General features: G+C 43.2%; 1 protein-coding gene across 1 annotated transcript in view; it reads right to left on the bottom strand.

The window, feature by feature from the left end:
• Positions 1–25,474, bottom strand: part of GUCY2C (guanylate cyclase 2C) — a 507,960-nt gene that overhangs the window by 99,983 nt on the left and 382,503 nt on the right. Inside the window, exons 13-15 of the mRNA XM_063941528.1 lie at positions 12,988–13,050; positions 11,756–11,824; positions 5,990–6,094 (exon numbers count right to left, since the gene is read on the bottom strand). Coding sequence (XP_063797598.1) covers positions 5,990–6,094; positions 11,756–11,824; positions 12,988–13,050 — 237 coding nt within the window. The remainder of the gene's footprint in view (positions 1–5,989; positions 6,095–11,755; positions 11,825–12,987; positions 13,051–25,474) is intronic.

Below are 25,474 nucleotides of genomic sequence, written 5' to 3'. Positions count from 1 at the left end.
ATAACATTCTACAGTTCAGCATCAAAGTTTGTTTATATTTGCTATGTTGTCATAACAAGGATAATTCTTCACAGTCTCTCAGTTAACTCTCAAAACTCCATTGCAAATCCTTACAGTTATCTCTTCATGTCTGCATTATCCAGTTAATCACATTCTGCAGTTCTGCATCAAAGCTTGTTTATATTTGGACAATCCAACATTTATTCATCAGCTTGTTTTGCATATGTTTCCATGAACATTTCTTTTATTTATTTTTGAGTTTTCTCTTGCATATTATTCCTGCAATACTTCAGTATAATATGATGATTAACAACTTGTCAGTTAACTCTTTACTGAATTATTATTTTGAATAAATATATGAATCAGAACTTTCTTCGTCCTCCCTGCTTTCTTCATAGCCCAGCACCTACACCTGTGGTTGGTCCCGGGTTAACGGATTCACAAAAACACCCGGGCCTGACAGTAAGCACTGGCCACATGGATCCGTCAAGTGACCAATTCGCAGGAGGCGGTGCTACGTCAGATATCCTTTCCCGTCTGGAAAACCAGGAGTCTATACAGACACAAATAGTGCAGTTTATGCAAACTATGGCAGACCGTTTAGAGACTCTTCATACGGCTATTAAAACGTCCCAAGTCCAGATTCCAACCCCGGATGTCCCAGTTACCACTACAGCTTCTCCTGTGACGCTGCCTACGTCCCGCTTGCAGTTACCCTCTCCGAGTAAGTTTGACGGAACTCCAAAACTTTGCAGAGGATTCCTGAATCAATGCGGGATCCAGTTTGAACTGATGTCTGCCAGTTTCCCATCGGCTCGTTCTAAGGTTGCATATATTATTGCCCTCCTCTCCGGTCAGGCTCTGGAGTGGGCATCACCATTATGGGAGAGAGGGGATCCTATCCTCTCTAATTACAAAGAGTTCGTATCTTCCTTCCGGAGAATCTTTGACGAACCAGGCAGGACCACCTCAGCATCCTTGGAGATTCTCCGTCTACGTCAAGGTTTACGTCCTGTCAGTCAATATATTATTCAGTTTCGCACGTTGTCTTCAGAGTTAAACTGGAATGAGGAGGCCCTGATCGCCGCGTTTTGGAATGGACTTTCAGAGAGAATCAAGGATGATTTAACTATCCGGGATGTGCCAATTAAACTGGATGAATTGATTTCTCTCTGTAACAAATTTGACCTACGTCACAGGGAGCGATGTTTAGAGAAATCCAGGGCAGAGCGATCCAGTCCACGTGATCATCCTAGACCTCGACAAGATTCTTCATCACAGTCTCCAGTAATGACTGAAGAACCTATGCAGATTGGGCGCTCTCGCCTCACAGAGGAGGAACGACTTCGTCGTCGACAGGGTAACCTCTGCATGTACTGTGGGTCCTCCGAACATTTAGTTAAATTCTGCAAACTCCGACCGGGAAACTCTCGCCTCCTAGCTTATTCAAGAGAGGTTAAGCTAGGAGTTACTCTAGAATCACGTTCTGGGAAAGAGCCGACCTTGTCTATTCAATTAGAAGTTCCAAGTTCTACAGTGAAAGTTTCAGCTCTCCTAGATTCCGGGGCAGCCGAGAACTTCATCTCCTCAGCCTTTGTCATGCGGTCTAAAGTTCAAACCATGCCTCTGGAAGCAGCAGTTGCCGTTACAGCAGTGGATGGAAGTCGAATTCCAGATGGTATAATTACTCATCGAACCGTATGTCTCAAGATGAAAGTTGGTGAGCTCCATTCCGAATACCTCTCCTTCTACGTGATTCCCAAAGCCTCTCAAGATGTGATACTTGGTTTACCTTGGCTGCAGAAACATAATCCTCAACTCAATTGGCAAACCATGGAAGTCCTTTCATGGGGTAAATCTTGTACCAAGGACTGTGTAGCTGCAATTGTACCTCTTCGGTCAATTAGTCTTTCCGATCTACCTCCGGTGTATCAATCCCTTGCGGATGTTTCCAGTAAGCAAGCAGCAGACTCTCTACCTCCTCATCGTGAATGGGACTGCCCAGTCGTCCTGGTTCCGGGCAAGACCCCTCCTAGGGGACAAATTCATCCGCTATCCATCCCAGAGACGCGAGCTATCCGGGATTGGTCCACTCCTACAACTCTCAAGGGGATTCAGCGATTTCTTGGCTTTGCTAATTTCTATAGGAGATTCATTAAGAATTATTCTACGTTAGCTGCTCCTATCACAGCCCTAACTCGCAAGGGAGCAAATCCTACGAACTGGTCTTCTGAAGCAATCAAAGCCTTCTCTGATTTAAAGCAAGCCTTTGTGTCAGCCCCCATTCTTCGACAGCCTGATTTGAATCGTCCCTTTCTACTAGAGGTGCATGCATCTACAGGAGCAGTAGGAGCTGTGTTGTCACAAGTCTTTGAAGATAAAAAGGTCCATCCCTGCGGATATTTCTCCCGTAAGTTCCTCCCGGCAGAACGTAATTATGCAATCGGTGAGCAAGAGTTACTTGCCATCAAGTTGGCATTTGAGGAGTGGAGATACCTTCTAGAAGGAGCTCAACATCGCATTACAGTTTATACTGATCATAAGAATCTTCTGTATCTGCAGTCAGCTCAGTGTTTGAATCCACGACAAACTCGATGGGCGCTTTTCTTCTCACGATTTGATTTCAAACTCACCTATCGTCCAGGGTCTCAGAACAAAAAGGCAGATGCCCTTTCCCGGTCCTTTGCTTCTTCTGAATTAAATGATGCTACCACGAATCAAGCCATTGTGAATCCTACGTCCTTTTTAATGACTCGAACCTCTCCAGTTCCTCCGCCTGGCAAGACCTTTGTTGCCACAAGTCTCCGAAAACGGCTGCTTACCTGGGCTCACTCCTCTTCCTTCATGGGTCATCATGGGGTTCTAAAGACTCTCGAATTTATTCAACAGTCTTATTGGTGGCCACGTCTCAAAGCCGATGTCCAAGAGTTTATAGCAGCATGTCCTAAATGTGCCCAACATAAGAGTCCAAGAAGTTCTCCACCAGAGTTTCATCCATTGCCAGCCCTAGAGGTTCCAGCAGCAGATCAAGAGCTTCAACGTCTATCTAGCATCTGGAGTTGCGTACGTAAGTCCTTGGTCAAAACTTCCACTCGTTATAAATCTTTTGCAGATAGAAAACGTAAAGCTGTACCGAATTACTAAGTGGGAGACCAAGTTTGGATTTCTACGCGCAATCTCAAGTTCAAAGTTCCTTCTAAGAAATTTGCTCTCAGGTTTATTGGTCCATTTCCCATTGTAAAGGTACTCAACCCTGAGTCATACAAAGTCAAGTTGCCACCGTCTTTGAGAATTCCTAACGCCTTTCATACATCTTTACTGAAGCCTTTGATTCTCAATAAGTTCCGTACTACCCAGTCCAAATCTCCTAAAGTTCACTCTTTGCAGAATGAGGAATTTGAAGTTAAAGAGATTGTGGACTCACGTTCCCGATATGGACGTTTACAGTTTCTGGTCGACTGGAAGGGTTACGGCCCGGAGGAGAGATCCTGGGTTTTCTCTGAAGATGTTCATGCTCCAAGACTGGTACAGAAATACTTCTCCAAAAATCCTGACAAGGTTCAAAGGTGTTCGGAGACCACCCGTAGAAGAGGGGGTACTGTCACGAACCGGTCTCTCACCTTTGCGGGTTCTGGGGTTCATCCGTTGCCAGTGCGGTTGCTCGCGGTGCTGTGCGCCCGTGTGGGGACACGGCGTGATCAATGGCACAGGTAATGCAGAGTCTGGGAACTGTGAGTGCGGGGACCAAATGGCCTAAGGCACTGCGGTGTGTCTGCTGTATAGGAGGTGGCCATGTTGGAGACCAAATAGCTAATACTGAGCACTTGTGAAAACACCTGTGGGCAGGTGTAAGCCAATCCCGTGCTTGTGCTGCCTTTAAGTAGGCTGGGATTATGTCACTCTGGGCCAGTGCTTTGTTGTATCAAAGCTGTGCTCTAGCTCTGAACGCTCTCCGTGCATTCCTGTGTGATTCCCGTGGTCCAGATATCGCCTCCGTTCCCAGAGGTCCGTTTGCAGCCTTCACTGCCAAAGATCTACCGGCTCTCCATTGTGCTATCAGTCAATTGCACACCTATTGGAAATACTTGGATTCCCAGTGTCCTGCATGAGGTTACCTTGTCAGTCTGCCTATCCTACAAAGTCTGTAGGATCTCATTTCTCTCAGCTGTTCGTTTGTTCAACTCTGCATTTAACCCATTCATCACCTTGTCTTCTACTACAGTTTCACAGTGATCTCCGGAACCCGCAAGTAACCCAATTCAGTACTTTTTGCTATGTTGTCATTACAAGGATAATTCATCACAGTCTCTCAGTTAACTCTCAAAGCTCCATTGCTAATCCTTACAGTTATCTCTTCATGTCTGCATTATCCAGTTAATAACATTCTACAGTTCAGCATCAAAGTTTGTTTATATTTGCTATGTTGTCATAACAAGGATAATTCTTCACAGTCTCTCAGTTAACTCTCAAAACTCCATTGCAAATCCTTACAGTTATCTCTTCATGTCTGCATTATCCAGTTAATAACATTCTACAGTTCAGCATCAAAGTTTGTTTATATTTGCTATGTTGTCATAACAAGGATAATTCTTCACAGTCTCTCAGTTAACTCTCAAAACTCCATTGCAAATCCTTACAGTTATCTCTTCATGTCTGCATTATCCAGTTAATCACATTCTGCAGTTCTGCATCAAAGCTTGTTTATATTTGGACAATCCAACATTTATTCATCAGCTTGTTTTGCATATGTTTCCATGAACATTTCTTTTATTTATTTTTGAGTTTTCTCTTGCATATTATTCCTGCAATACTTCAGTATAATATGATGATTAACAACTTGTCAGTTAACTCTTTACTGAATTATTATTTTGAATAAATATATGAATCGGAACTTTCTTTGTCCTCCCTGCTTTCTTCATAGCCCAGCACCTACACCTGTGGTTGGTCCCGGGTTAACGGATTCACAAAAACACCCGGGCCTGACAAGGAACTGGTTATGCTTGGGGGGAAACACATTATTTTTTCAATTTTTTTACACTTTGTACACACATTTAAACAGAGAAGCCTGCATGGATCTCACTGATCTGTACAGGCTTCTCTGAACACGCTGCTGAGGGGGACGTCTACAGTATTTAAAAAGTCCATTTTGATTCAAATTTAACTAATTCACAGGTGTGTTGGCAGAAACAATTCTAGGTAAATTCCCCCATTTCAATGCTGTTTATGGAAATTACATCCGAGTTTGGCCGATGGTGTATTTGATCGTATGTCCCTGTACACCCTTTTTTTGTACTTCTATTTGAACAAACACTCCCGTGTTTGTTCTTTTGTAAATTTCCGTGAAATAAAAAAATGCCCAAACACTCCTGTGTTTGCCAACCTGGGCAAACACGGAGCTTAGTAAATTTACCCTTTAGTTCTAAATTCAGAGTTGATCGTAGCTATGCTAAATTTAGCACAGCTACGATCATCTTCCCTGATATGCGGGGAGACGCCCAGCACAGGGCTAGTCCGCCCCGCATGTTAGTCCGCCCCCCCCCCCCCCCCTCCCCCGCACAAATACAAAAGCATTGCACAGCAGCGATGCCTTTTGTACTTGAGGAGTAACTCCCGGCCAGCGCAGCTCCTGCGGCTGGACGGGAGTTAATTGTCGCTGCCGCTGGCCACAGCGGCTGCGTGAGACGTCACGCAACCACCGTGGCCCGCCCCCCCCCCCCAACGATACGGCCATGCCTGCACTGGCCGGACCGCTCCCCCTAAACGGCGGCTTAACGCCGCCATTCAGCTCCCTCCTGCCCAGCGACTGCCTCTGTCTCAGAAGCGATCGATAGGCAACGAAAGCTGCCATGCGCCGGCGCACTGCTGTGCCGGTGCATGCGCAGTTCCGACCCGATCGCTGCGCTGCGACAAACTGCAGCGAGCGATCGGGTCAAAATCACCCCCTAAAAACAATGTACTGTATACATAACTTGGAAGGGCATAGACTTACTCGAAGCGAGCCTCTTTCACAGTACTCAATCACAGCATATATCATAGCATCCATCTTCACTGTTCCATAGAATTTTGTTAGGTTGTAGTAATCTATTTGAAGAAGCTGTAAGGAAAGAGATGTTTTCATTTGAATGAATCAGAAACCATTGAGTTTTGCACATGACTGCATGAAGGGGGTAATTCCAAGTTGATCGCAGCAGGATTTTTGATAGCAACTGGGCAAAACCATGTGCACTGCAGGGGAGGCAGATATAACATGTGCAGAGAGAGTTAGATTTGGGTGTGGTGTGTTCAATCTGCAATCTAATTTGCAGTGTAAAAATAAAGCAGCCACTATTTACCCTGCACAGAAACAAATAACCCACCCAAATCTAACTCTTTCTGCACATGTTATATCTGCCTCCCCTGTAGTGCACATGGTTTTGCCCAGTTGCTATCAAAAATCCTGCTGCGATCAACTTGGAATTACCCCCGAAATTCACACATAAATTTTGTAACAAAAATATTTACTACAGAGGGTGGCCTAGGCTGATCGGTGTGGACAAGTCCAAAAGATCTGACCATTCAGCACTAGGGCAGCATATTGACAAAATTATTATCTATGAGAATAAATTCATCTGAAGACAAATTCTAGGGTCTGTCATTAAAATTTCAGGATATTAATTTTCTCTTTTGACTTTGACTTTCTCTTTTTTTTAATTTTCTGTAAATATTATAAACAACACTTATTTTTAAGTTATTAGAATGATTAAATCATCATTTAATTATTCAGTAGGTGTGTAAGTCAGTCTAAACCCAATATCATCATCTTTTTACATTAGTTTAACTATATGGTACCCTGTTTTCTGTAGTGTATACACTTCCACAAATTATTTTCAGTTATGCACCCAATATAAAAATGTAGGAGTATTTAAACACATATTCATCTTACACTATACTGAATTATACCCTTTACATGTATTACACTCTGATCAAATGAACAGTGAAATATCTATGTTATTTTATTATATAAAATACGAGAATCACAGCTCTATATAAATCTATTTTGTCTGTGTGTACACTCAGGCTTATTTTACACAATGTAGAAACACAGTTTTACCATATACGCACACCCAGTAATAATCCTAAAATTGTCTCTGATAATTGTGGGACATATTATCCAGAGTTGTAAATGTAAAGTAAAACAGTACAATGACAGTGTACTTTATGTCGTGATATAATGGCAATGAGCATCAAAACGTAATACTTGTATTAAGTTAGTAACAGAGCATTCAATATATAGCATTCCTCTGTCTATATGTTAGACATGCTCTATTTACATTTTGTAGACTCCAGATTTTACAACAGGAAATTTTGTATCAATAATCTGACTTTAGGTACTATATAAAGTGTCAGTGTTTGGTACTGTATGTACACTTATGCTCTTGTTCTTACCCCTTATTAAGCCATGTTGATGAATGGAATGCACTGGAGTGTGATGCACATTTTTTTTGCCTTTTCTGGACATTTACAATAAAGTACTGTATTCTCATTTTGGAAGGTTCCTTGTTCCCAGGAGTTCATTGATACTATTACAGCAAGACTATCTCCATATAAGCAAGAATTATTACTTTATGATGTATGCAGACATCTTTATGTAATACATTTTGTTATTCTTTTTATAATCTCTCTACACTATTGTGGTCCTCTCTACATTACATTATATCAAAGCGACTTAAAGAGGTCATCTCCCTCTGCTTGGACCCATCACAGTGATTTAACAGATACTGTAAGAAAATTATATTTTTATGGCACACACATTTATTGCACCTTCATTATATTAATTTGGATACACAAAATACTGCAGTATTGGGCACCTCCTCTTTTCCTATTCACAAAAAGTAATAAATATTAAATTAATTAATTAATAACTCGACAATTTACATGTTACGTTCCTAATCGAAACTGTTTACTATTGAATTTATTTGTCTATATTAAGGAAATTTATTTTAACATAGAAACGTCATTCCCACCTACATCTAGTAATAATTGGTGCAGTTATGAAACAATGAAAAGCACTATTGCTGTTGGTCTTTTAGCTGACAATAGGGTTTTTGTTATTTTACACTATACATCAAAGAGCTAACATGGGTGTCACTATGGGCTTTATACCCTCTAGCTTGTCTTTAAGTGCAGGTAAGGAAATTATGCACCTTCTGTAAAGACTATAGTCATGCCCACTCAGGAGGATACAGCCCATTAGTATCACCCCATGTACATATGAGTTTGAGAGTTAGCACTGGTGATTCTATCACCAGCAATAACCGCCAGTGGTGAGGGTTGTGTTTGGCTGGGGTAGGAGCCTGTGGGCAGAGTAGGCTCAAAGGGAGTGTGAATGAAGTGAAGAGACTTTATCCAGATTCTTCTCATAGAAGTTGGAGTATCACTGGTGGATGGTCAGGACGTGTGGCCAGCACCGGCATCCAAATCGCTTACCACTGACACTGAGGGTCTGGCGGTGGAGGGGGGTTTGGCGGGTTATGTGAAAGCAGGGCTCCAGCGTCTGCCGGCTTGCGGCGATCTCCCTGCTGCCTGGAGTCTGGTGGTGTTAGGCTGGCATCCCCTCTGTCTCCTGCATGGACGCCACCAACTTTCCTCTGGTCACATGATGGCAAGCATTCAGGGCCTATGCAACTAGTTACATTGTTAGTGTGACAAGTGAACCTGCATGTTGTTTCCTGTGCAGCTTTACCAGGTCCAGCTTTAACCCTTCAGCCGGTAACCAGTCTGGTCCAGCTTTAACCCTTCAGCTGGTAACCAGTCCGGTCCAACTGTAATCCTTCAGCCAGTAACCAGTCCGGTCCAGCTTTAACCCTTCAGCTGGTAACCACTCCGGTCCAGCTTTAACCCTTTAACCGGTAACCAGTCCGGTCAAGCTTTAACCCTTCAGCCGGTAACCAGTCCAGTCCAGATTTAACCCATCATCCGTTAACCAGTCTGGTCCAGCTTTAACCCTCCAGCTGGTAACCAGTCCGGTCCAGCTTTAACCCTTTATTCCTTAGCCGGTTACCAGTTTGGTCCAGCTTTATTCTTCAGCCGGTAACCAGTCTGGACCAGCTTTATTCCTCAGCCGATAACCAGTCCAGTCCAGCTCTATTTTGCAGCTGGTAACCAGTCCAGTCCAGCTGCATTCTTTAGCCGGTAACCAGTTTGGTCCAACTTTTATTCTTAAGCTGGTAACTAGTCTGGTTCAGCTCTATTTTCCAGCTGGTAACCAGTCCGGTCCAGCTCTATTCTTCAGCCAGTCCGGTACAGTACCACTTAGTGGTCCACTACATACCAAAGGCAGTTCTCACTGCTACCAAATTCCCATGCAAAAGAGTTATATTCAGCCCCCTGGTTCCCAGCCCCAAGCTGCAGCCGTTGGACACCAGTCATTACCTGAAGCAGGTCACACTGTGCATAAAACCATGACAAGGATTAGGTATTGTGAGTAATGAAGACTCATTGTTATTATAGCAGTGGATAGCCCAAAAGTGGGACTGCAAAGGAAAAATAACTTTATTGAACTGGAACTGTAGATCACTGTTTTTAGAACTGAAGATGAATGATGAGTGGACTGGAACCAGATGGTGATTCCACAGGAAGCAGAATGCTGACTGGAATGGAACTGGAATGCTGGCCAGACTGGAGCTAAAATGGAGACCGGAATGGAACCTTAATGCTGACCGAGCTGGATCTGGACTACTGACACTGAGAGTAACTGAAGTACTGACCGAGCTGGATCAGTCATGATGACACTGAGAGAAACTGAAGGGCTGGAACCAGAATGATGACCAGACTGGAACCAGAATGGTGTTGTGAGAAAGTTTCTGTATTACCAGACTGAAACTGGAGTAGCTGTAGTCAGTGGAGAGTCAGCTGACTGAAACCAAGATGGCGGTGCCCATGGTCGGTTTTGGAGGGAACGTTTGTTTAGGCCCAAACGCCACAAGTTGGTGCATCATGGGGGAATCACATCCTGAGCCAGAGGACAGCAGCAGCCAGCGCTGGGCATGGAATAAATGGACCATTGCCTGAACTGGGAGCGATGTGTGGAAGCAGCATGCCAGGATCTCAGCGCCAGCCAGGAAAAGCAGTGCAATGGTAATAAATCGATTTTAATACTCCGAAGCGTGAAATGCTACTTGTTAAGCTGTACTTCCTGTTCTGTTTTCGCATGCGAGGGCCATGGCCCCAGGGATTGTTGCTAAGGCCAGTCCCCATTTCCTACCTGTCAGGCACTTGTGAGGGTCCAGCATTCTCTGGCAGTCCAGCAGAGTGTTGTTTGCACTGCCACAGTAGTCACAGTAGTTGGGGCTGAGTCCTCTGTGTGCAATACTCCTGCTGGCCCAGCAGCAGGGATGATGCCATCTTGCTTAGTGTCAACTGACCATCTAAGACCAATTCCATGCATTCTGATTGTCAGCTAACACTACCAGTCAATACTTTGTCACCAAGGCGTTTAAAGCTTCCTGCTTCTCAGTGTTCAGGTTGCCAGTGCCATAAGTCACACAACTCTGTATGTGAGCTTTGAAGCTTTAGTTACTGCACAGTACATGCGTTCTCTGAGGGTCTACAGTATATTTGCTGTCCACAATACCATCTGCATTTCTAGTGTCATCATTCTGGATCCAGCCCGGACAGCACTTCTAGACCATCGGTGCCAGTCCGATATCTTCTGTCACTGGTGCAAGTCTAATATCTTGCGTTAACAGTGCAAGTCCAATATCTTCAGTCACTGGTGCAAGTCCAATATCTTCAGTCACTGGTGCAAGTCCAATATCTTCAGTCATTGGTGCAAGTCCGATATCTTCAGTCATTGATGCAAGTTCATTTAGCTACTGTCTGCTACACTACTGACAGTCCCCAACCAGATCTCTCAGTTCCAATCCCCTTCCTAGTGCTTGCCCAGGTAACCCAGACAGGGGGCCGTTACCGGCCTATCAGGTGCAGCGGAACCCAAATCACCTTGTGGGGTTCCCTTGAGAAGACCACTGACAGGTTAAGACTCAGCGCCCCTGATCTGGGTCTAGTCAACTGCCTAAGGCTAGTTTTCAGAACCCTTAGTTCCCCCCTGGGGTAGAGTGCTGTTGACTCCTCTGTGAGAAGGAACTATATTCGACCACCCAGTTTCCAACCCACAACTACTCCAGCTACTAGTAACTATGATGCTGGACAGGACACATACATACACCAAGGGGGATATTCAGAGATGGATGCAGATCTTGCTTCCCACAGCAAGATCTGTGTCCATCTACTCACGTGCTCAGAGCCGCCAAGCATGTGTGGCCCCGCCCCGCGATGCAGTCACAATTTAATTGCGAATGCATCTATTAGAGGTTAACCGAAAACGCTCCTGACATGCCCCGTTTTGCCCACCACACCCCGCAATGCCAAAACGCCGCCCCCAAATGCCTGCCGCTTTCAATCACTATGCTCTCGCATCCTTCCGAGATGCAGCTACACAGTGAAGGGACGCATACTTGCACTCCAGGCGGTGCGCGTGCGCAAACCCCCTGGATGCAGCGACTGCGTACAGATGCACAGCTGTGTCAAGGTCTGAATAGAACCCCAAAGCCATATCTGTACAGACTGTTATACAGTAGCTATAAACATCTTGTACTGGATTTGACAAGTGTCCTCATATGGAACTAATAGTCTCAGGGCAAAGGCCTTCATTTATCCTTAAATGTCTGCTTTTCACAGATATATAAATACAATACTATATAAATACAATACTTACTTTGTTTAGCTCCATTTTCTGTTTTTCTGTGAAATTTCCATCATGCTTCAAGTCTTTGAGTATAACAACCTAATAAAAAAGAAAATGTATCATTTGGTAAATTCCAATGTCGAAGTCCCTGGAATTTCAACCGGGTTGACCCTTTCACACAGAAAAAAGACCTGCGTTTTTCCATGAAATTACCTGGGAATTTCAGTTTCTGTCTGAAAGGGGTGTCATTAATAGTACATAAAACTAGAATTTTAAAGAATCCTATTTAGATTACAATGGTAATAATCCCCCAGGTTATTCAGCCTTCCAACTCCTCCAGTCAGGACATTACTGACCACATTATTCTCATTGTTATTAACTGGTAGACTTTTAGTTTTTTCTTTTTAACTCAGACATGTAAGCGATATTTCATTTTCAAGTGATAGAAAGCTACATGGTTATACTTTTTTTTGTTAAACTTAAAAAGGGATGGAGGTGAGGGATGGGAGCACAGAAGCTATGCAGGCTGATAAGTGAAGGAAGATAACCTACTGTACATGGTGATACAGGGAATCATTTGGCCTGAGATACGCAGGACGGGGGAGAAGATTAAGTGAAATTGTAGAATAATTCAACATTGTTTTCATGCAAAAACTTTCAAACACAGCATTTCCCAGACACTGGTTATTGCAACAAGCAAAATTCTTTAAAACACACAATAATTTTATTTAGAAAATCATACCATTGTTTCACTATGTTTGCAGCACAGTTCCTACAATTCTAAAATACAGTAAATTGCACTCAGAAGGCCTGTATTGCAAAGGTAAGGTAAAATAAGATTGTCTAACTAAAATTGCCACATTACAAGTTTCCAAAGTGAAAACTCACTTAAGGCCCATACACACTAGTTGATATAGCAAATGACGTAGCTCATTTTGACCTTTCCTGAGCGATACCGTTTACTATATTGCCCAGTGTGTATGCAGTAAACAATGAATGACGTGCGGCTCTGTGCCTCATTAACGAGGCCCACTGTCAACTGACCAGGCAGCTCAATTTGGACTCATCGTCCAAAGCTACATTAATGGCCTGGCCGGGGCATGATGTCACTGTGTGTGGGCCGGGAGGGGAACACACTAGGCGATGTCGCTCATGGAGCACATTGCCTAGTGTGTAGCCACCTTTACACTCACATTTTTCTTTACATTACCTTTCTAAATAGTGCTGCAAACATTACTGTAATCTCAATTTAAACTGCTTACCTTTTTGTCATATTTCCCTCTTCTCAGTCTTGGCCCTGAGTCACGTCGCTTATCCTCATCAATCTGCATATAAAATAAAAATATATAATACACCCCCTAAAACAGAAGTGAATGACAGACATTCCCTTTCCTTACATCAGGGCAGTCACTAGGGCTGTGCGAGCGGTGCTCTGGCTACCCCACAACACCTGCATGTCGCTTGCAGAGTGTCTGGAACAGCAACCTGCAGCCAGTAGTGCTACTAGTGCAGAGCCACCTGGAGTTTCCAAGGGATGCTTCAGCACACACCCTACAGCCTGTACAGCTGCCCTGCTCAACTTCCTAGTGCCGGTGGCCTTGTCCCCTAGGTTTGACATCATGACATCGCAGGTTTGGTGGGGTTGGGCTGTCACTAGGTGGCATAGAACCCTGCCCTGGCCCTGTCTTACATACTGTATGTCCTTCTTGCTAAATAATACAGTGACTGTATATACATATAGGACCAGAGAGCCCTTTCCCCATTTTATCAGCCTTGTAGAGGTGGATTACATGTTGCGGTAGACAGTTTGTGCTCTTTTGTTTGTGGACACTTTTTACTTCTGGAGAGACAGGAACCTTTTTCCCAGTAAAAATTCAAATCTCCCAAAAGGAATTAGAGCTTGCCTGGAGACTACAGCTGTGGACTTTGAGTGAGTAAATCGCCGAAATAAACGTATCACTGACTATATATGTTTTATGTTGGTCTGTTTTGTCTAAGTATACCGGTATTAGGGTTCACTATTATTTGATTTTATATAGAAATAGAGCCAGAAAAATTTTCTTTTATGATGTGTTTTTAACACTATACTTTGAATAAAGAAAATATATTCATTTAAACATTTTTATTGGATTTATTTACATATTTTGATACCCTGATAATTGTAGTGGGAAATATATCAATTCACTTGAGAAACTTAAGCGCTGGGAGATATTTTCTTTTCTTGTTTATAGTTACGGAGAGGTTAGTGGAAATCCTTTCTCTTCCCCCTAGCAGCTTTCATCTATCAAGTGAGGCAAACAAGCGCAGTCCTCAAATCTGTTTTTTCACGTACTAGTTTGTGCTCTGTCACCCTTACATATTAGGAATAACTGCACTGAATGGTCAGAGTAAGCTTATGCGCTATATTAGAATACCATGCTTTAAACGTCTTTTGAGAAAATATTTGTTGGTTAAGTTACTGTTTCCTACTCCTGTCATTGGTTCTTAGTCTTGTGAGTAATGGTGAGTGTCCTGTGCTGGGCGGCCCACGGATGCGATCGCAGCCACAAAACTGCAGCTGAAGATGAATGAGGGCCCTCATTCAGCTTCAGTTGCAGTTTTGTATTTTAGCAAAACTGTAACTGGCTGCAATCGCATGCTGGGGGCTGCCCAGCACAGGGCAAGGCTGCCCAGCATGCAAATACCCAACAGCGATGCGATCGCAATTCAATTGGAGTTGAGGACATAAAATTGCAGTGAGTTGTACATGTACACCATCATGTTTTATTCTGCATAATACGTTTTGTGGCCGCTACTGCATAGAAAAATATGGTCATAGGTAGGCAAGGTTATGCAGGGCCAGATTATGGGCCACAAAGGCTTAGGGCTGTCAATGACCAATAACCTATTGTGAGCAGTGCAGGCCCTAACCAATATAATGCCCTAGGCAAGATTTTGGATGGTGCCCCCTAGCACCGCCGCTAGTTCCACCTCTGACCCTGCACCCCTTTCCCATCACCATTACTATTCACCCATAGCAGTCCCCTATATTTTAAATAAGAACAGTGCGCACATTTGGAACACAACTCAAAAAGGGGCATGTTCTTGCTGGGAAGGGGCATGGTCACACAATAGTACCCCCAATTAAAATTAAGCCATACAATAGACCTGATTTATTCACATTTTATCATGCACTAGTGTCCCTTATTCACGTTACATCACACAGTAGTGCCACTTTACCTTATATAAATGACTCCTCACAATAGTGTCCCTTATTCATGTTAGATCACACAGTAGTACTACTTTACCTTATAAACGTTACTCTTCACAATAGTGCCCCTTATTCACATTACATCACACTGAATTGCTCCTTATTCATATTACACCACTCCATATTGCTCTTTATTCACATTAGACCACACAGTAGTGCCCTTTCTATACATTATGCCACACAGTAGAGCACCTTTTACACATAATGCCACACATTAGTAATGCCTTTATACACATAATACCACACAGTAATGCCCCTTACACATATGACACACATTATTAATGTCCTTATAAACATGATGTACCTTACACATTATGCCTATGTTTATTAATGCCCTTATACACATAATCGGGGTAATTCCGAGTTGATCGCAGCAGCAAATTTGTTAGCAGTTGGGCAAAACCATGTGCACTTCAGGGGGGCAGATATAACATTTGCAGAGAGAGTTAGATTTGGGTGGGTTATTTTGTTTCTGTGCAGGGTAAATACTGGCTGCTTTATTTTTACACTGCAATTTAGTTTCAGTTTGAACACACCCCACCCAAATCTAACTCTCTCTGCAAATGTTATATCTGCCACACCTGCAGTGCAAATGGTTTTGCCCAACTGCTAACAAATTTGTTGCTGCGATCAACTCGGAATTACCCCCAATGTCCCTTACACATATGCTGCACATTATTAATGCTCTTATACACATAATGACACACATACTGTAATGTCCATTTCACATATGTCGCACATTATTAATGCCCATATACACATAATGACACACATAGTGCCCCTTACACATGCCACACATTATTAATGCATTTATAGAAATTACACACATAATACCCCTAACACTACTGACAACCAACCCACCTGCGCACAGCACTCACACGGCCGCTAACACTGTGATCTCTGTCTCTGCTTGGATACAGATGTGTCCTCATACATCTCTCCTCAATACGCCATGCAGCAGGAGATGCCTGGCGTGAATCAGCTGGCTGCTCTGCTAACGTCGGGCGCCTTTTTGCTGAAAATGCGTCTTATTTGCATTACAGTGTGGCTAGGATGCACAAGCAGTTTCTGCTAATTAAAATGATATGCTGCATGCCTATATTCTGTGTGCGACTGTATTCCTGTAAATCACTGTAACTTAGCATTTCGTATGCATATACAGCCACAGTCACACACACAATATAGGCATGCTGCATATTATTTTAATCAGCAGAAGCTGCTTGTGCCCCAAGGCATACCAAATGCCCTAGGCATTTGCCTAGTTTGCCTATGCCTAAGGCCGGCTCTGATTGTGAGATGTGAAGGAGCTGTGACCATTGCTGTGTGGGTGTGGCCAGTGCCATCCAGGCGTGCACCCCCCACATTATCACACATAATGTCTCCCTAAATACATTAAAATAGAAAAGTTCCTTTATGTTATGAGGAAAATAGCAATACTATTTTAATCATTTGATTTATGGCCGACCATGTGGCCAGCTGGGTGGCTGATTATCATCATGCTATTGTGATGATGGGCCTCTTCTGATACCCTGCCCAAGCAAGGTATCGTCATTAAAGACGCTGCTTTGGGATAGAAATCCACAACTACATCGTTCGTTGTGCTCATACGCCGCGCGTGCGCATTGTGCCGCATACGCAGAACTGCCGTTTTTTAGCCTGATCGCTGCGCTGAGAACAAATGCAGCTAGCGATCAACTCAGAATGACCCCCATAGTCAAAATCAAAAGCACAGATAGTCAAAATTGGTGCTTCTGGGCTCTGGGGGAGTTCAAGGAAAATTGCATAGTCAAATCGTCCATAGCAAGGATCTCACCGTGTGTATGCACCTTAAGCCCTGGTTCATGTTGGAAGCCTGTGCTGCCAGTCCCTGTCCTTCTGCAGCTCTTGTCTTTGTCTGACTGTGTTACTAAGGGAATCCGTATACAGTTGCAAGAAAAAGTATGTGAACCCTTTGGAATTTCCTGGATTTGTGCATAAATTGGTCATAAAATTTGTTCTGATCTTCATCTAAGTCACAACAATAGACAAACACAGTCTGCTGAAACTAATACCACACAAACAATTATGTGTTCTCATGTTTTTATTGAACACACCATGTAAACATTCACAGTGCAGGGTGGACAAAGTATGTGAACCCCTAGGCAAATGACTACTCCAAGAGCTAATTTGAGTCAGGAGTCAGCCAACCTGGAGTCTAATCAATGAGACGAGATTGGAGGTGTTGGTTAAAGCTGCCCTGCCCTATAAAAAACACACACCAGTTTTGAGTTTGCAATTCTCAAGAAGCATTGCCTGATGTGAACCATGCCTCGCAGAAAAGAGCTCTCAGAAGACCTACGATTAAGAATTGTTGACTTGCATAAAGCTGGAAAGGGTTACAAAAGTATCTCTAAAAGCCTTGATGCTCATCAGTCCACGGTAAGACAAATTGTCTATAAATGGAGAAATTTCAGCACTGTTGCTACTCTCCTTAGGAGGAGGCGTCCTGTAAAGATGACTTCAAGAGCACAGCGCAGAATGAGGTGAAGAAGAATCCTAGAGTGTCAGCTAAAGACTTACAGAAATCTCTGGCACATGCTAACATCTCTGTTGACGAATCAACCATACGTAAAACACTGAAAAAGAATGGAGTTCATGGGAGGAAACCACGGAGGAAGCCCCTGCTGTCCAAAAAAAAAACATTGCTGCACATTTGAAGTTTGCAAAAGAGCACCTGAATGTTCCACAGCACTACTGGCTAAATATTCTGTGGACAGATTAAACAAAAGTTGAGTTGTTTGGAAGGAACACACAACACTATGTGTAGAGAAAAAAAGTCACAGCACACCAACATCAAAACCTCATCCCAACTGTGAAGTATGGTGGAGGGGGCATCATGGTTTGGGGCTGCTTTGCTGTCTCAGGGCCTGGACAGATTGCGATCATCGACGGAAAAATTCCCAAGTTTATCAAAACATTTTGCAGGAGAACTTAAGGCCATCTGTCCACCAATTGAAGCTCAACAGAAGATGGGTGATGCAACAGGACAACAACCCAAAGCACTGAAGTAGATCAACAACAGAATGGCTTCAACAGAAGAAAATACGCCTTCTGGAATGGCCCAGTCAGAGTCCTGACCTCAACCCAATTGAGATTCTGTGGCATGACCTCAAGAAAGAGATTCACACCAGACAACCCAAGAATATTGCTGAACTGAAACAGTTTTGTAAAGAGGAATGGTCCAAAATTCCCCCTGACCGTTGTGCAGGTCTGATATGCAACTATAGGAAACGTTTGTTTGAGGTTATTGCTGCCAAAGGAGGGTCAACCAGTTATTAAATCCAATGGTTCACATACTTTGTCCACCCGACACTGTGAATGTTTACATGGTGTGTTCAATAAAAGCTTGAGAACATATAATTGTCTGTGTGGTATTAGTTTCGGCAGACTGTGTTTGTCTGTTGTTGTGACTTAGATGAAGATCAGAACACATTTGATGACCAATTTATGCACAAATCAAGGAAATTCCAAAGGGTTCACATACTTTTCTTGCAACTGTATATTCCCGGCGGACGGGATGGCCAATAGCCCCTGTGCGTCGATATTCTGGCTGTTGGCATTGTCGGCTGTCAGGATTCCGGTGTCGGTATCCTGACCGCCGGGATCCCAACAGCTAGCAAATTGATTGCCTCCCATCCTAAGGATTACCGTAGCTAAGTATTGATGGACTTTACCTATGCCTTGTGGATATCTCAAGTTATACCATTATGCTGAGTACTCTGTGAGTTCACTAATTACTGTGGACTTTATCTGTGCTCTGTGGATTCTCAAGCTATTTACTACTGCAAGCTCTCATTAGACTTTCGTGTTATATCTGCTTTTCATATTGCAAATGTCAACCAAGATTTAATACTTGGACACTGACTCTAGACTGAAATAAAGTCACTGTGAATTTCATCATTCCTGTGGATGATCATTACTAATAGCAGAATATTCTGTGTTTAATTTTGTGCTGCATCCAAGCTTTAGTTCAGATCTCGGTACTTAGGGGCTAATTCAGATCTGATCGCTGCTGTGCGTTTTCGCACAGTGGGCGATCAGGTCTGAACTGCGCATGAGCAGGCACCGCAGTGCATCGGCGCATGCCAGAGATGCGATCAGCATCTCTGCCCAGCGATTGCCTCTGCCTGATTGACAGGCAGAGGCGTTCGCTGGGTGGGAGAGGGCGGGCCGACTGGCATTGAGCTGCGCTGGTAGGGAGCTACTCTTCAGGTGCAAAAAGCATCGCCGCCGTGCAATGCTTTTGTACCTGTGTGTGTGTGTGTGTGGGGGGGGGCAGAGCCAGACATGCGAGGCGGACTAGCCCTGTGTTGGGTGTCCCCCCGCATGTCAGTGAAAGTGATCGTAGATGTGCTAAATTTAGCACATCTACGATCAAGTCTGAATTACCCCCTTATTCCTTAGCTGCATTCACCTGTGTCTAAGTATTGTGCTGCACTATTGAACGCTCATTACTTCTTTGGTACAACTTCACATTCAAAGTCTGCATAACATAATCCCTAAGAATAAACACAGGTGTTTCATAACAGACCACTAGCTAATAGCCAGAGTAACCGCTTCAGAGCCCCATATGCAGCAGGGTTTTCTGAACTGTAATTTTAGACACACATCTATTCATTTTGATGGTGAGCTGCTCCACTGTAGTGTGTCAGTCGGCTCTCATGCACCTTCATAGCCGATGTTCACCTCTCACATCAATGGCCACAGTTTCCATGTAGGTTATTCGCAATGTTGCCATTTGTAAAGTCACGCTACACCTTCACCACAGCAGCATGTGAGCAGTTCACAAACTGCGCTGTTTCAGATATACTGCTGAATGCCGATAATCATCCCTCTTTGCAACTCTGATAAATATCACCTTTTTCCTTTGACAGGAATGAGTGATATGTGTACAGCCTATCATACACCTTTTATACCCAACAAGCCAGCGCACGACATGTGCTTCTTTGTGCTTCACAACATTCTTCATGGGAACGTGCTGCCGACGTCAAATGTAGGAGGTGGTCATAATAATGTAACTCGACTGTGTGTGTGTACATATATATATTTATAAACACACAAACAAACACACACAGTTTATATATCATACCTCCCAACTGTCCCGATTATCACAGTGTTCCACGGTGTGGGGAGGGGGGAGCTGGGAAGCTCCTTATCACTAGCAGGTCTTGCGGTGAATATACACTGTGCACTGCATCTATTCATGGGTGACGGAGGGGCTGCAGGCATGACAGCAGCTCATAGAGTGCTGGGCATGCCCCACCAGTGACAAGAAAACTGTGGCATGGCTCGCGATTCTGGCACTGATGCGAAGCCTCGCCCTCTTTTGCAGAGGCCTCTCCCCCTTTTAGGCAGCGCGCGCCAAAGGCACCTCCATCTTTCACAATGTTGGAAGGTATGGTATAAATATATGTTTCAATATATATAGCAGAGATCTGGCACTCACTGCAAGTAAGTTGTCCTCTGCGTAATGGAGTATTACCTCCGAACAAAGAAACAAACAGTGATGTCATCCATAGTTGGTCCTGCCTTTTTTAGTCTTAAATCCCTGAGTGCCGCCATCGCTGCTTCATTTTTTATATATGAATCCACAGGTCCGGCACTCCCAGTTACAAGAGAAGCTCCATGAGTGCCGTCACAGAATAATACAGCATAGAAATCGGAGGTGAGGCACTCCATTAAATGAAAAGATTCAGTGCACTTAAATGCTACTATAACTTTGCTTTGCATGTTAAATTTTATATATATATATATATATATATATATATATTGTTCTAGTGGTAAATCAGTTGCGCCTTCAGTGTTCATGAATAATACATTACAAATCCTTAGATGATAGTGAAAATATGCGTACCAGACATACGTAGAACAGTCGCCTTATATAAAGTGTCTTTGCATCGGGATGTTCCTTACTCGTACTGACTCTCCGTTTCCATCCGTCCAGGTGTTGGTGTGGAGTTTGTACGTATATGCAAGACAATGTATCAGTACACTGCTCTTTGAAAGTGACAAAGTGCTGCTTTGTGCAAAATTTGCAATAAAGTGAACTTTGCAATAAAGTGAATATGTGCAGAAAAAGTGCTTATAAGTGCTTGTTCAAAAATATGGATAAAAATAAAGTAAATGCGAATATGTTGCTGACAGTGTGCTAACTACCTTTTTTCTTAGGTAATGTGCTTAGATACCATTTATTAAGGGTGCAACACCGTATAGCTCAGTAATTCAGAGGAGATCTAGAAGGGGTATATTTACATGAAGCACTTACATACAAAGTTGCACTAAATTAAATGATGCTGCCGTCATTCCGTCATCAGACTTATGTACCTTAAAAAAGTCCCATGCGGGAAGGAAAAGCCTCTGATAGTGTAGTATCATTTAAAAAAACATTTTAATAATACATAAAGCGACAGAAAAACATATATACTTTATATAAGGCGACTGTTCTACGTATGTCTGGTACGCATATTTTCACTATCATCTAAGGATTTGTAATGTATTATTCACGAACACTGAAGGCGCAACTGATTTACCACTAGAACAATTTTGAAAACTAAGTTCCCCTGGGAATTGGACCTTTTTGAAATCTGGTTGCGACACCATTTGTCTTGGGAGTGTTTTCCAATCTTTGCACTGTTTCACTTGTAATTTAAGATCTCCCATTTTGGGGATATCTGGTTATAGAATATTCAGGTTGTAGCGCTATTTGCACTTTTTTGTACACAATATATATATATATATATATATTAACTATACCCTTATCCTGTACTTCGAGCAAGAGATAACTGCACCTCTCAATGTTTCCTGTGTGAGAAGGACACCAAGACAAAATTTTTATAAATAGTATGAATGATGCTGGAATTAAAAGTATGAAGTATTGCATTTTACTCAGTAAATAGTCATTCAGAGGCTTATTTACTAATCCCTATTTTTTTTACATTAAAATTATTGTTGTGTACAATCCTATTGACAACATCAAACACCTATGAGCTTGTCAATTAAATAATGATAATCTACCAATAAGTATCCTAAAATGTATAAAATTTTACAGATTCTTTATTAAAACCAATATTTCAATAATAATATACAGAAATTCTTTGGCTTATTCATACAGTAATTGTTGGAATACAGCCCAAAAATTGATCTTACACAGATTTCCCAGAGCTCTTGCCATGGAGAAACAAGGATCACAGTATTGTGTCTTTCCATATAAAACCCAACGTGTTTCATCTCTTACGAGACTTCATCAGGGGTGCATCTTTAAAGGCGCATAAAGAATTATTCCAACAGAGAGTATATGTGTCAAGGAAATGGTCCACTGTGTAGATACCACACTTAATTTATGCTGCCTATTTATCCCCACTCAGTCAGTGAAGGCTGTGTGTAAAAAATGTTTTATTATTCATTGTCTCACACACACACACACACACACACACACACACACACACACACACACACACACACACACAAATATTATATATACATAATATATATATATATATATATATATATATATATATATACAGAGGCAGAACTTGCGCCAGTGCAAGCGGTGCAGTGCACTGGGGCCCAGCGCTGTGAAGGGCCCATAGCCGGCAGCAGTATAATGAGTTAGACCGACTCATTACACGCTGCCACCGCTGAACTGCTGCTGCGGGTCCGAACTGAGGATGCCTGTTTGCGGTCCCCGGCACCAGTGATGTGAGAAGGGTGATCACATCACCCTTCATCTCGGCTGCAGCTCTCAGCTTCCTGGACTGAGTCACTGTGACTGCATACTGGACAGGGGGGGAGAGGGAGGGAGAGGGGAATCACGGCAGCAGTGTGTGTATACAGAAGAGTGAGGACTGAGGAGACGTCACGTCAGTGCACTCAGCCCCCGCACAGTGAGGAGCCTTGCCGGAGCCAGAGCTAGCCTAGGAGGTGGAAAGTGTGCAACTTGTGGAAAATGAAAACATATGTAAAGTAAAGAGTTTGTGTTTTGCTGGCAATGTGTGTGTTTAGCTATGGGTGTGTGTGTGTTTCAGTGTATACTTTATATGTATTTTCCTATGTCTGTTTTGCTGTGTGCGTGTGTGTTTCTGTATATACTGTATATGTATTTTGCTATGTCTGTGTAGCTGTGTGTGTGTGTGTGTGTGTGTGTGTGTGTGTGTTTAGCTATGGGTGTGTGTGTGTGTCTGTATATACTGTATGTGTATTTTGCTATGTCTGTTTAGCTGTGTGTGTGTGTGTGTGTGTGTGTGTGTGTGTGTTTAGCTATGGGTGTGTGTGTTTCTGTGTATATACTGTATATGTATTTTGCTATGTGTGTTTAGCTGTATTTATGTGTTGTGTGTGTGTGTGTGTTTTCTGTAGATGTGTCTGTGTATATGTGTCTTGCTTTGCGTATGTTTTACTATGTGTGTGTGTGTGTGTGTGTGTGTGTGTGTATATCCATATCTATAGATGTAGCCACACTCATCCAACCCGCGATGAGTTCGCATCACGGCATGGATGGCGCGACTAGTGTGCCCATGTCTATGAAGCGCGTGTGTGTGTACGCATGCAAGCCATAGACATCTATGGAATGAACGGAGGCAGCGACTAGCCACAGCACGGCGTTCACTGCAGCTTGCTGTGATGCGTACGCCAGTTCCAACACATCGCGGCAACGATAAGGCTGTCTTCATCTCACATTCCTGGTTGTAAATGTTGACGTGTGCGTCGCTCTACTGTGTGGCGTACCATGTATAAGGCTCTCTACTGTGTGGCGTACCATATATAAGGCTCTCTACTGTGTGGCGTACCTTGTATAAGCCTCTCTACTGTGTGGCGTACCATGTATAAGGCTCTCTACTGTGTGGCGTACCATGTATAAGCCTCTCTACTGTGTGGCGTACCATGTATAAGCCTCTCTACTGTGTGGCGTACCATGTATAAGGCTCTCTACTGTGTGGCGTACCGTGTATAAGCCTCTCTACTGTGTGGCGTACCGTGTATAAGCCTCTCTACTGTGTGGCGCAACGTGTATAAGCCTCTCTACTGTGTGGCGTACCGTGTATAAGCCTCTCTACTGTGTGGCGCAACGTGTTTAAGCCTCTCTACTGTGTGGTGTAACGTGTATAAGCCTCTCTACTGTGTGGTGTACCGTCTATAAGCTTCTCTACTGTGTGGCGCAACGTGTATAAGCCTCTCTACTGTGTGGCGTAACGTGTATAAGGCTCTCTTCTGTGTGGTGTACTGTGTATAAGGCTCTCTACTGTGTGGCGTACTGTGTATAAGGCTCTCTACTGTGAATTGGGAGTACTACTGTGTGGCGACACCCCTTGTTAGTGAGATAAAACACCGTATTTTGGGCGACGCCATTTCCCTGTTTTTAATATGGGAGGGAGCCCAATGCATATTGTTGCACCTGGGCCCACCATTCTCTAGTTCCGCCACTGTGTATATATATATATATATATATATATATATATATATAAGCACAATGAAGCGGCACTCCTGCAAAGTTGCAAAGTTGATTAAGAGGGCACCGGGCAAGCTGACTGTGATTTTGATTTCATGAGTGCTGAATACAAATACTATATATATATATATATATATATATATATATATATATATATATATATATATATATATAGAAAAAATCCAAGAATAACCACACAGGTGATTGTACCCAGAAATACCAGCACACAGCTTAGATGCAAAAGAAGAAGTTTTACTTGTCCAGAAAAATCATTTAAAAAGGCAACAAGCATATAGCACACATGATGGTAGCAGCATGAATAGATCAATGAGTACTTATCATTCCGACAGCTGTTTCGACTATCTTCATCATGGGAATAGATAAAGTGACATGGTGCTGTACACTGCCATCCGCAGTGTCTGGTTCCAAAGTGACGTGTGCCTGAAAAGCTTAGCCCATGAGTGCATTAAATAGTGTGTGAAATACTTACCTGTAAGCTGTCTCACCTGTTCCCCGTCACACGTGGACATCAGCTGCGTTACATCCAAGCAGCACGGCATGCCGTGAACCGGAAGTGACGTGCAGGGGAGGGTATTAACCGCTGCACATCGTCAGTGACCAAACGATGGAGCCGGGACCTGTCCATCCTGCACGGAGACATAAGTCTCCGTAACTGTGTCCTGGTGTGAAGAATCACCCTCGGGCCGCGCGTCACTTCTAACGCGTTACCCGTGGCAACCAACAGGTCGTGCTTAAAACAGTCCGGGTAAACGAACACACCCGGAACTGAAGAAGCATCAGACCTGTTTCCGGGGACAAGGGGAGAGGCGCACAGGCAAAGAAAAACAGTGTAAGATAACATTGAACTAATAAAAATGAATAAAAATGAAAATAAATTAGATGCACACTTACATCCTGATGATGAATCTACTGATAATAAAGCATGTCTATGGCCAGTCATAAATGATTTAACAATGAATTGAACTGAATTTAAATCTGTCACTGACTACATTCT

This window comes from Pseudophryne corroboree, chromosome 9, assembly GCF_028390025.1.
Source record: "Pseudophryne corroboree isolate aPseCor3 chromosome 9, aPseCor3.hap2, whole genome shotgun sequence".
Taxonomy (NCBI): Eukaryota; Metazoa; Chordata; class Amphibia; order Anura; family Myobatrachidae; genus Pseudophryne; species Pseudophryne corroboree.
The sequence above is the reverse complement of the archived record's forward strand: the minus strand, read 5'-3'. Positions and strand labels throughout refer to the sequence as shown.